The sequence below is a fragment of the Rhinolophus hipposideros genome (genome assembly GCF_964194185.1).
Source record: "Rhinolophus hipposideros genome assembly, chromosome: 18".
Lineage (NCBI taxonomy): Eukaryota > Metazoa > Chordata > Mammalia > Chiroptera > Rhinolophidae > Rhinolophus > Rhinolophus hipposideros.
Window position 1 is genome coordinate 48,835,065 of NC_138064.1, and position 13,133 is coordinate 48,848,197.

General features: G+C 41.9%; 1 protein-coding gene across 4 annotated transcripts in view; it reads right to left on the bottom strand.

Moving 5' to 3' along the window:
• Nucleotides 1-12,140, bottom strand: part of PUS7 (pseudouridine synthase 7) — a 52,296-nt gene extending 40,156 nt beyond the window's left edge. For 3 of the 4 annotated variants that reach the window (XM_081080001.1, XM_081080003.1, XM_081080004.1), the window contains exons 1-2: nucleotides 11,917-12,127; nucleotides 3,642-4,074 (exon numbers count right to left, since the gene is read on the bottom strand). In XM_081080001.1, coding sequence (XP_080936127.1) covers nucleotides 3,642-4,074; nucleotides 11,917-12,043 — 560 coding nt within the window. In that variant the 5' untranslated portion in view covers nucleotides 12,044-12,127. Of the gene's footprint in view, nucleotides 1-3,641; nucleotides 4,075-11,916 lie in introns of all 4 variants that reach the window. The other variant, XM_081080002.1, reaches the window with a different exon arrangement.
• Between the last annotated feature and the right edge of the window lie 993 nt (nucleotides 12,141-13,133).

The window sequence follows — 13,133 nt, forward strand, 5'->3', positions numbered from 1 at the left end:
TCAACAAAATACTAGCAAATCAAATACTATACATCAAAAAAAAAAAAATACTGTACATCAAAAGGATCATACATCACAAAGAGGATTTATTCTGATGCAAGGATGGTCCAACATCTGCAAATCAATAAAGACGATACACCACATTAACAAAATGAAGGATAAAAATCAGATGATCATCTCAGATACAGAAAAAGCATTTGGCAAGATACAACATCCATTTATGAAAAAAAGTCTCAATAAAATGGATATAGAAGGAAAGTACCTCAACATAATAAAGGCCATCTATGACAAACCCACAGGTACCATCATATGCAACAGTGAAAAACTGAAAGCTTTTCCTCTAAAATCAGGAACAAGACAAGGATGTTCACTCTTGCCACTTTTATTCAGTGTAGTACTGGAAGTCCTAGCCAGAGCAATTAAGCACGAAAAAGAAATAAAAGGCATCTGAATTGGAAAGGAAAAAATAAAACTGTCACTATTTGCGGATGACATAATTTTATATATAGAAAACCCTAAAGACTTCACCAAAAACTGTTAGAAATAATAAGCAAATACAGTATGTATTTGTTTACAAAGTCAATATACAAAAATATGTTGTGTTTCTATACACTAACAACAAACTAACAGAAAGAGAAATGAAGAAAACAACCCCATTTACAAAATAAAAAAAGACTAAAATACCTAGGAATAAACTTAACAAAGGAGGTCAAAGAAGGAGGTGAAAGACCTGTACACTGAAAACTATAAGACACTGTTGAAGAAATAGAAGAAACAAAGAAATAGAAAGATACCCTGTGCTCATGGATTGGAAGAATTAAAATTGTTAAAATGTCCCTATTACCTAAAACAATCTATAGATTCAGTGAAATTCCCATCAAAATCCCAATGGCATTTTTTCCACAGAAATACAACAACAAAAAAACCCTAAAATTTATGTGGAACCACAAAAACCCAGACTAGCCAAAGCAATCCTGAGAAAAAAGAACAAAGCCAGAGGTTATTAGACTCTTTGATTCAAACATACTACAAAGCCACAGTAATCATAATAGTATGATATTGGCACAAAAACAGACAGAAGACCAAGGGAACAGAATTGAGAACCCAGAAATAAACCCACACTTGCATAGGCAACTAACTTATCACAAATGAGCCAAGAATACACAATGGTGAAAGGAATGTCTCTTTAATAAATGGTGCTGGGAAAACTGGACAGCCATATGCAAAAGATTAAACTAGACCACTATCTTATACCACACAGAAAAATTAACTCGAAATGGATTCAAGTCTGGAATATAAAACCTAAACCAATGAAATACAAAGAAGAGAACAGAGGCACTAAGCTTCTGGACATTGGCCTCAGTGGTGTTTTTGTGAATTTGACTCCAAAGGGAAACAAAACTGAAAGTAAACAAATGGGACATGAAACTAAAAAGCTTCTGCACAGCAAAGGAAACTATCAACAAAGCAAAAAGGCAACCATCAAAATAGAAGGAGATTATCTGCAAATGATATTTTTGATAAGGGGTTAATATCCAAAATATATAAAGAACTCACATAACTCAATAACAAAAAAACAAACAACCTGATTAAAAAATGGGCAGAGGATCTCAACAGACATTTTTCCAAGGAAGACATACATATGGCTAGCCAATAGGCATATGAAAAGATGTTCAATTTCACTAATTATTAGGGAAATGCGAATCAAAACCACAATGAGATAAATCACCTCACACCTGTTAGAATGGCTATTATCAAAAAGACAAGAAATGGGGGTGGCTGGTTAGCTCAGTTGGTTAGAGCGTGGAGCTGATAGCACCAAGGTTGCTGGTTCGATCCCTGCATGGGTCACTGTGAGCTGCATCCTCAATAAAAAATAAAAAACATAAAAAAGAAAAAAAAAGAAAATAACAAGTGCTGGCGATGATGTGGAGAAAAGGAAACCCTATCATCTTTCCCTAAAAATAAGGCCTAGTTGGACAATCAGCTCTAATGTGTCTTTTGGAGCAAAAATTAATATAAGTCCCAGTCTTATACTATATTATAGCACATAAGACCCAGTCTTATATTATATTACAGTATATAAGACCCGGTCTTTTATCATATTATAGTATATAAGACCCGGTCTTTTATTATATTATAGTATATAAGACTGGGTCTCATATTATAGTATATAAGACCAAGTCTATTAGTAAAATAAGACCGGGTCTTATATTAATTTTTGCTCCAAAAGATGCCTTAGAGCTGATGGTCTGGCTAGGTCTTATTTTGGGGGAAACACAGTAGCACACTGTTGGTAGGACGTAAACTGGTGCAGCCACTATGGAAAACAGTATGCAGGTTCCTCAAAAAGTTAAGAATATAACTACCATATGATCCAACAATTCCTCTTCTGGGTATTCATCTGAAGAATAAGAAAACACAAATGTGTGGAGATATATGTACCCCTTTGTTCACTACAGCACTATTTACAATAATCAAGTCACGGAAACCTACATGACCATCGATGGATGAACGTATAAAGATGTGACACACACACACACTCACACACTCACACACTCACACACACAAAATGGAGTACTACTCAGCCATAAAAATAGACGAAATATTGCCATTTGTGACATCATAGATGGATCTTGATGATATTATGCTAAGCGAAATAAGTCAGACAGAAAAGGACAAAAACCATATGGTTTGACTCATATGTGGGATATAAAACAAAAGTTAACAAACGAACTAAGAAAACAAAAACAAACTCATAGATACAGACAAAAGAATAGAATGGTGGTTACCAGAGGGGCACGGAGGTGTGGGGAGGGCAAAATGGGTAAAGGGGGTCAAATATACGGTAATGGATGGAAACGAGACTTTTGGTGGTGAGCATGCAGTTCAGTATACAGATATTGAATTATAATATTGTATACCTGAAATGTATATAATGTGATTAACCAATGTTACCTCAATACAAAAATAAAGAAAAAAGTAAAAAAGACCCTCTGAGCTTCTAGAATATTCCTCCAGAGAAATGCATAAATCAAAGCTTATTATTGTTACCCTGTGATTATACAGTCCATACTAATCATAAAATACAGGAAATGGTTAATGAAATCAGAACCCAATAAATCCACCATGAATCATCCTGAAGCTTACTTTTATGCTAAGTATTTTACACACATTATTTAAAATTGTTTCAACAACCCAAGGTGGTGTTATGACCCATTATCTAGATGAGGACACCGTGGCTCAGAGTAGTTAAGTAACTGTGAAGTGGCCACACTGGATTCACACCCAGGTCCATCTGGCTCCAAAGACCATTACCTTCCTACTGTAGATGCAGCACATTCAAGGGAGAGAGTTTAAGATTTTAAGGCTCATTCAGGAGAAAACTTGAAACCATTTAAAAGAATTTATTCTAAAGAAATGAACAGCACCCATTCACATACTAACAATGCACGCCACTGGGAAATTATTTTTATTTACTCATTTTATCTTTAAATGGTTCCATTTACTCATGTAGGCAACCCTCCTTCATCCTTTTCCTTTGGGGGCATAGAAAGCTAAATGGAAGACTGTACTGCTGATTTCTTTTAAAGAAATGAACTAAGATAACTAAAATAACTTCGTACGTAAACTAAACATACCTTTCTTTTAAGATTCCTGAGAACCCTTGATGAGAACTTACAAACTTGGTGATGCCCACGTCAAGCTCGGTGAGGCCATGCTTCATCATGTCTGCGAAACTCTCAGCTTCCTCCTCCTCGTCTCCCTCCTCCGAAAGGCCATCTTCCTCCTCCTCTCCCTCTACTTCCAACTGAGCAGCAGAATTCTTTTTAGCCTCTCTGGTGTGTACAGCTTCGGGCAGCCCAGGCACGTTTTCGCAGCTGGGTGGAGAGTCATTCTCTAGCCCATCTTGACCTTTGGTCAGACAGCACTCGGAGACCTTCTGCCTTTTTGCTGCCTCTGCTGGGGCCACACTGTCATTATCTTCAACAGCAAGGGACCCACGTTTCAGTGACACACCAGTCATTTCTGTTATCTCCATTTTTAAGGCTCCAAGAAAACATCTAACAGAACCTTTTAGGAAGGAAGAGAGAGTAGGGAAGTGACAATCACTTCTACAAAGAGGTGGGTTTTAGCCAACGAAGGCACAGTTAACTTTGTTCCTAGGCTCTAAAAATCATTTATAAAATAATTCTTCCCAATGTTGGTGTATACCTTTGGTGGCATAGAAAAATGCCACAACATTTCTGCATGGATTTTGACAACGTGCATCAAAAGCATTAAAAACATGTACGTCCTTTGCCCCAGAAATATTTTCAGGGAGTATCTTAAAATGATTAAGAAAGTGGTTAAAGTTTTAGCAGTAAGGATACTCATCTCAGTGCTTTTACATTATCCCAAACTCAAGAACAATAATGCTGGGTACATAAACGAACAATATATGTAGAAACCATGTGACTAGAAACTGGGAAAGGTGGTTATTTCTAGGAGAGGGTATAGGCGGCTGGGGACAGCAGGGAGACTTTATGTTTTTACTGAGTACCATAGATGTATCATCTGGATTTGGTTTCATGTATATTATTATCCTTCTGAGAAGTGGATTACATAAAAAGTGTGTAAATACATTTACTGACATGAAAGCATACCACACCATATTAAAAAAAAAGAAAGCAGGGAGAGTGTGGAGTTGATTAACCGGGATGGAGTTGCAATTTTGCAAGATGAAAGAGTTCTGCATATCGGTTACACAACAATGTGAATGTACTTCACACGACTGAACTGTACACTGAAAAATGGTTAAGATATTGTATGTTATGTACATTTTGCCACAATTTTAAAAAACACAGATTATCATTTAACTGGCCTGCACACAACATACTAAGGAAAAGCCTAAGAAGCCACTCATACTTTCCAGTACAGAGCATATTGAGGGATGACATGTGGCAGTCAAAATCAATCCTTTTATCTAACACCACAAGTGCCTGTCTAATTTGATCTTATTTGATGCTCTTGGTGAAATAAAAATAAAGATTTTTCCTATGTTAATTATATAGGGAGATGCTAAAATGAACATACTAACAAACTTAAACTATTCATAAAGAATGTAAATGAGCAGAAAAGTAATATGCTAATTATCCAAGGCTTGGTTAACAAGAAACCTATCTACAGAAACATTTACAGCAGAATAATAATGATGGACTAAATTTTAAAAATCCATATTAGTAGAGAAAAAGACAAGTACGACTTGCAAAAAGTGAAAGGAAAAAGGATCATGATGGCTACAAAAAAACAGGAGAAAAGATATAGGAAAATGTAGTAAAAACAAATTCCTTCAAAAGACAGAAAAATTAAAGAAAAATTATTTTCTTTAAAAAAAGGGCTTACTTGGTTGGGGACTATGGAAACACACAGAATACTTCAGAAGGCATCGGAGAGGCCAGTGTCAGAGAGGACACCTTTCCTAACGGAAGATGAGAAGTGAACACCCGGGCCAAGATTTGAGGTGAATAAAGTCATGGAAAAGGGGGAGGAAGCTATTCGGGGGAAGAGGGTACCACTATGCCGAGGCATGGGAGAGCATGGAGAGCTGGAAGAACCCCAAGAAACTCATCACAGTCATGGAGGGTATAACGTACAGGAGAGTGTTAAGCTGGGCAGTGGGTGGAAGCCACACCAGGTTGAATGGAGGGAATGACGTCCTGAAAAATCAAACCACCACTGGAGTCGTGAGTTAGAAAGACTTCCTGGCACCCTTTGAAGAGAAACTGGGGTTAGGCTGGAAGACTAGATTGGAGGATACAGGCCTAACTGAGGCGAGAGATCGGTACAACCTGATCTAGGCTGACAAGGCTGAGGCTAAGTGTCAGAAAGGAGGGGAGGACTCAGGGACAATTAGGAGGCAGTGGGGATAGACTTGGTGACAAATACGGAAGAAAAGAAGAAATACTCCAGGATGACTTGGGGTTTCTGCCTTGGGGATCTGAGGACATGGGAACCCCAGGAAGAGGAACAGGCGGTGGGAGAAGACAAGCCCACTTATCGTCCTGTGGTGTTGCAGGTACTCGGGGGACATCCAAGAGGATGTGCCACCCAACCAGTCATTACACTGTGTCACACATACTCTTCCCCAAAAGCCCACGATGGCTCCCCAACACGATACAAGGTCTCCAGCTGGCATGTCAAGACCTACCAGGAGCTCCTGATGCCCTTCCAGCAGGCGGAGAAGCATGAGCAGTACCGGCCACAGCCGCGCTCGGCTCAGACTTCCTGCTCTACCTCCTCCCCAGGGCGCTCCTTCTCAACAACCCGGTAGCAGCCATGAGCCTTAATGGAAACACCAGCTATTTCCTCCGCAGAAAATCTGCTCCATCCTTCCACCTCAGTCCTGCCTGTCAGCCAATGTCACGCACCCTTATCCTCCGCACGCTTCCGATGCCTCAGGTCCTTCCTGTGCGCGTTCCCAGTCTGACAGCTCCCACGCTCTCTCCAATGGCAGGTCCTCTACACCCAGCTCAGATCACCCTGGTCTCCTCTGTCCTTTAGGGCCACAAGCCCTGCTCCGATGCCTTCCTCTCTATTAACTCCATGTCTTCCCATTTTACTTCCCTTCTCTACACTACCCATGCGGGAACCTGAGAACCGTGTTTTGCCCCCACCATTTTCTAGCTGTGTAACTGGTCCAAGTAAATTACTTAACTTCTCCAACCCCGTTCTTCAGGTGTAAAATGGGAATGATATGTGCTTCCCAGGACAGTCGTGAAGATTAAATGAGATGATGAACACAAGTGACTAGCACAGTAGAAACTAAATAAATGCTAGTCCTCTTTCCTCCTTCAAGAAGTCTGCAGATTCTTTGAGGATATTTCTTTTGTACATGCCAGAGAATCCAGCATGGTGTAACTGGTATCAATAGATACTTTGCAGAATTCTTGAAATAGGTGCTGAAGTGGTTCCCCATCTACAGAGATCAAAGACACACTAAGTAGCAAATCCCGAATGGAATAGTGGGGCTGGACAATGACCCTCAGTGGCCACTAACATCACTAAAATGAGACAACCAGACACTGTGTGCCCCTGAAAGTACATGCTATTATTTAGGATGTATTCTTATGGATCGAAACTCTGTGTCTAACTACTAGTTTAGAAGGCATAGAAGATGTGAAACACCACAACAGGAAGCAATCAGCAAAATCCTGACTGGAAATCACAAGGGCAAAGACACAGTTCCTTTAACTAATAAACAGCAAAGGAAAAAAGAGGAAAGGGAAACCTACAAAGAAATGAAATGGGTGGATCCTGATTTAAACAAACAACTGTTAAAAAAAAAAGCTATAATGAGACAATCAGGAATATTGAAACACTGGGGATATCTGATGACATTAGGTAGTGCTGTCAACTTCCTAAGGTAAAATAATGTTATTGTGGTTACATTTAAAAACCTTATGTTGTAGAATCCTTATGTTGTAGAGATACAAGCTAGGCCAGGTATAGTTGAAAAGATAGGAAGTCTGGAATTTGCTTGAAAATAATTTACCAGCAGTGAATGGAAGTGGAGTGGGTGTAGATTTTAAACAAGATTTGCCATGAGTTGGTAATTGATGAAACTGGGTGATAGGAATACAGGGAAGTCACCACACATCATTCTCTCTACTTTGTACGTTTGGATTTTTTTATGACAAAAAATAAAAGTGCAAAGTATAAAAACGATATACAAACGATTCTTCTCTGATCAAATGACCAAGCTTTTCAGTTCTACTGCTGCCTCTCTTCCATTACCTGTTTTTCAAACATAGCGAGATATCCAGTCCCAAGACGTGACCACCTCTTGCACCTTGACTTCAAGTGCCCCAAACCTTAGCAACTCTTAGCCACTACTCAACGCTCTTGCTCACTAGTCTGTTTGCTCCATGATCCTTGTTAAACATCAACCAAGTGCCAATCCTACTGTCTGCGTCTGTGCTCCTGGCAGCCGCGGGAGAAAACCTCGTTAAGTCAAGGGAGTCCCTCTCTCCTGACAGCACTCCACGCAGCCTGGCCGCCTCCTGCCAGTCCTGTCTGCCATTCACAAGGAGAAAAGGACTCTTCTGATAGACACACCTCTCTCCAGCATATTCACATTGTAACCATTCCTGTTAATATGGCAACCACTTATGGGAAGTCCACACTTACTTTAACACTCACTCACTCCTCAGCACTGCACTTCATCCCCTCAACAAACACGCCCATGCCCCCCTGTGCCAGGCATTATTCCTGGTACCGCCACAAGACACCACAGTGAATCAAATGCCCCGCCAGCACTGGCTTCCCTGCCAAAACCACAGCCATTCAATCCTGGCCCTACCTGACACCTTTATCCAGCAGGACATGGTTCACCGCTTTCCTCCTGTGAAACTCTCCTATCCCTTGTTTATCTCCTGCCCTCGAGATGCTCTTTTCCCCTCCTCTCTGTCTCCCACTTAAATTTGGGCTTCTCTAGGTTCCTTTTCCAGTCTTGCGCCCTTCTCACTCCCAAGTTTTCCAGCCCAGACCCCTCCATCTCCAACTCCCTGGTTTACTTGGGGTGCAATCGTAAAGACAGAAAAACAATGATACAGCACGTGTGGTGAGCTCATTCAAGTCCTGCTTTTTTTTCACTTCCCACCACAAACGCACTTCTGTTAAATGGTAGGAAATGTTAACACCAACTACCTACCAGTCACCTGTGTCAGAATCTGGGCATGAACCCAACGCCTCTCTCTCCCCTACGGCTACATCAGTGATTTCGTGAATGAAATTCTAGAAGGTTAGGTAGGACGGCACTGTAATACTTAACATCCCTGGAATGAGAATATTAGCAGACCATGGATCTGAAGTATCAAAGATGGGTTTCAACTCTTACTTGGTGAATGGCAGTTTGTGGAATGTAACTTGGAGCCGGATCTAGGTTTTGCCATTTACTAAGCAGGTCGCTTAGCCTCTCTAAGCTTCAGTTTATTTCTTTGAAAAGCTGAAAAGTGATCAAAAGTCTGTAATAACTATTCTTATTCAACTGTTGGTCATTAATATTATGGATGGTTTACACAGCAGAACTGGATTGCTGAGCTGGGAAAAAGCTTCTTATGCTTGTTTTGTTCCCTGGGCTAATGATTAAACATGGTATTTCCCTTCAAATGCCATTTAATTTTAAGAGACCCTCAAAGCACTGCCAAATAAAGAGCCCTTTATAGTATTTTTTGGCAGCCTTTTCTTGATTCTTGCGGACACTTGCCTGATCTTTTTCTTGTTATACTTAATTGCAAAGACAATCTTATTAACTAATCTTACTTTTGTGTTTCAAATGAAATTAAACTTTTCATTTGTTTTAGCTGATGGCCCTATCACAGACATTAATTATTAAAGTATATATATAGCACCAGTAATTATAAATCACTGTGTGTGTGTGTGTGTGTGTGTGTGTGTGTGTAGCTAAGTTCTGTCTGTTGGCCTAGAAGTTGAGAACATACTTAACTAGAACGGCTGTGCAAACTTCTGAACTAGAAGAGGCAGAATTCAAATTAGTGTCATTTTCATAAGCAGGAACTAAACAAAAGGGAAGATTGAAATGTAATATAACTTTTAAATGAGAGAGAAGGGGGGATGGGGGGATCCTGTGAGACTGAAAGAGGGCAAAAAAAAAAAATTCAATCAGAAAGATAAAACAATTCTGACTGCCCCAATGTGATTTCCCTAAGAAAAATTCAAAATTTTTCCTAAGGAAAATTCAGGAAAATCCAAATATACATATTTAAACATTCTACTTCAAAGTAATAAAGTGACTGGCTTAAAACGAAACAAAACAAACCAAAACAGGGCTGGGGGCGGGGGGGGGGGGGGGGGTGTGTTGAGCCTAGCTTTGTGAGTTTTTTTGTTTTAATGTTTAAAGAAAAAATTTTTAAATGTTACAATGCACAAATACACTATCCATGATAGTAATGACAGCATCTCAAATGTTAAGTAAAATCTCTATACACCAGACCTTGACTGGGAAGAGAATGAAATCTGATACTTACCCATGAACTTAAAAGTCCTGCACAGTTCTTTGGAGGGAATACTAAAATAATGGATTTTGTTTCTCTTATACTCTAAATGAGCCAGATGAGATTAGGAATACTACAATTTTAACAGTATTTAAAATCTTTTTCATTAAGATATTAGATTCACCAATAAGTTTCCTCTCCACTCACAACAAAAATAAAATTCAGAATTTTCAAAATTTTAATACATTGACAGTCCCATTACCTCCTGCAAATACACATCTAAAAAAAAGAGCTATATTAGTTCTAATCTTATCTATATTTCAAAACTCTCCATGACTTCCACTTTGTAAATGCTTCTACCCTCCACCGCCTGCAAACTGTCAGAAATCCCTCTAGCACTCAAAATAACAAGCACGTTCTTCAGAGCACAGCACACACTACACTTTAATACGCAAAATCATTAAGTTCATTACATTCATTCATTCCATAAATATTTATTGAGCACCTTTTATGTGTCTGGCACTGTGTTAGGCACTGAAGAAAAAGGGAAAATTCCACGCCCTCATTGAGCTTACATCTACAGTATTTAAGGATACATTGGAGAATAAAAAGCATGCAAGCGTAAGAGCTACAAATAAAGCAGAGTAAGGGTAATGAGTAAGAGGGGTGCTCTTTAGTGAAGCCTCTCTAAGGAGGTGCCTTTTAAGCAAAGACTGGAAAGAAGAACTAGACATGGAAAAGATGTGCAGGAGGAGAGTTCCAGGCAACAGAAAAAGCACGTGTAAAGGGGCTGAGGCTGGTGCAAACTTAGTCAACAGTAAGCCCAGCTGGATTGTAATTTCTCTTATCTACCCGGGGGCAAAAACTATGTTTTATTAATACCTGTATGGCCCTATCCTCTATCAAAACTATGTTCAAAAGGAGTTTATTAAATTAACAAATACAGACTGTTGGCTATTTGTTTAATGACTGAACAAAATCACTGCCTATCCATCCCCTTTTCAGTATGAGTGTACAGTTGGATAGTTGACAGACCCCTCTATTGTCAAAGCAACCGCAGGCCAATGGGGCATGCCTGAGTCACAGATGACTAGTGATTTGAAACAAAAGCCCTTAGTAATCTTATATTGTCGGAATGAAAACAGTGGTCTGACAACGGGACCAAACATTTGAAAAACTAAACTTCAAATCCTACTTCCTGGCAGGCGCTAGGCCATGAGGATGTACCTTGAACCTCTCAGTACAAGGCTGCAGGTAAGGAATCCGTGCGGATGAGTTTAAACACGCACAGCCGCACCTCCTCCCTCCACTCGTTCGACACTGAGCCGGCAGAGGGCTCGAGAAAACGCTCCTGGTCCCCAACCTGCTCGCTCCTACTCAGGGAAAGGTCTACAAAACAAGCAGTCACCTGCGTGTCTGCCTGGCACGTAGCCGGCTTGCAATAAGTAATGACGGGGACTACGAGGACCCAGCACGTGGGTTGGACGGACCCTGTAGAAGACTGGCCCAGCGACGCAGGGGAACCGTAAAGGGCTTCGGGATAAAGGCTGGTTTTCTCTTCCAGGAGAGAGAATTGTTTGGGGAGAGCCTGGGGCAAAGAAAGGAAGGAGTGGGACTGGGATCCCCGGCCTGACAGTGCCGCGGGGACGCGGCGGCCGCGGCTCCCGGTCACCACCCAGCCCAGGAGCGGGAGGCAGGGCCGGCACCACCGCAGCGCAGGACCCGCCAGGCGGCAGCCGCGCTCCCGCGGGTACGATTCGTAATGCAGGCCCCGCGGGCGCGCCGTGGGCTCAGACCACTGCCGGACGCCTTCCCCGTTCGCACTGCTCCTCCGGGCGGGACCTGGGGCCGGGACTCGGGCCAGGCCAGGACGAGCGCTGGTGGCGGAGCCCGGGCAGCTGCCGGGAGGCTGCGCACTTACCAAGGGCCTGAGAGCGCGGGCGCGGCGCGGGCCGGGCGGCGAGGGGGCGGGGGCGCTGCTCCCGGCGCTGGAGGGAGGCGGCTGCGAGGGTCACTCGGAAGAACCAGCTGCGACGGCAGCTGAACATACGCAGCTCTGTCCGGCCTGGGGCCCGCAGCGTCCGAGCAGACTCGCCAGCCGCCGGGCTCTCACACGTGCGGCGCAGCGACGCGCGGCCGTCGGCCGGCCCCTCCCCCGGGGCGGAGCCCACCCTCTGCCGCCGGTCCCGCCCCCTGCTCGGAGGCGAAACCCCGCCCACTATCTGCCGGGGAGTGCGGTGAGCGGCGTGTCAGGAAGCATTGCGCATGCGCTCCTGTCCTGCCAAGCTTCAGGGTCGGGAGCTCTAGGTGGCACCTTTTTCACTCCGGGACCTGCAAGGCCGTCGCATCTGGGCTTTGGCGAGGGCAAAAAGTGATTTTACAAGCACCAAAGAGTCCTTTAGACGACTTCTAAAGCAGCGATTGTTTTAGGAATGTTCGTTGCATTCTAATAAGAGTTTCTATCACATAGTTATGGCCCTATTTGTTATCTACCACACAAGTAATAGAGAAACATTTTAGAGTCTATATTGTTCTATGTATATAATTCCTTTGAATGCAACAGATCCAAGAGCACTATTTTCCCACTTTTTAGATTTAAGCTGCATGCTTGACGGCTCCCCTTTAAGAAAACTAATCATAGCAAGTTTGTGCTTTGTGTAAAGAAAAAATTCATTACACTTCCCATGCTCTTCAAGTAGCACACGGCCTCAAACAGCTTTTGCACATTTAATATTTTGCCAAACTTCAACCCTTACTGAAAAACCAATGTTATTTCAGGTCCTTATGTTTCTGCTAGACTTGTGTTTTTAACTTGCGATAAAATACACACAACATAAAATTTACCATTTTAACCATGTTTAAGTGTAGGTACGGTTCAGTGGCGTTGAGCACATTCACATTGTTGTGCCACCATCACCACCGTTCATCTCCAGAACGCTTCCTTTTGCAAAACTTAAACTCTATACCGTTAAACAACTCCCTATTCTCCCTTTCTCCTGGTCCCTGGCAACCACCATTCTACTTTTTTTCCTTTTTTATTGGGAAATATTAGGGAACAGTATGTTTTTCTAGGATGTCGAGTCGTTTTTAAATCTAGTTGTGGGGGGCGCAGCTCAGCTCCAAGTCAGTTAGTTATTT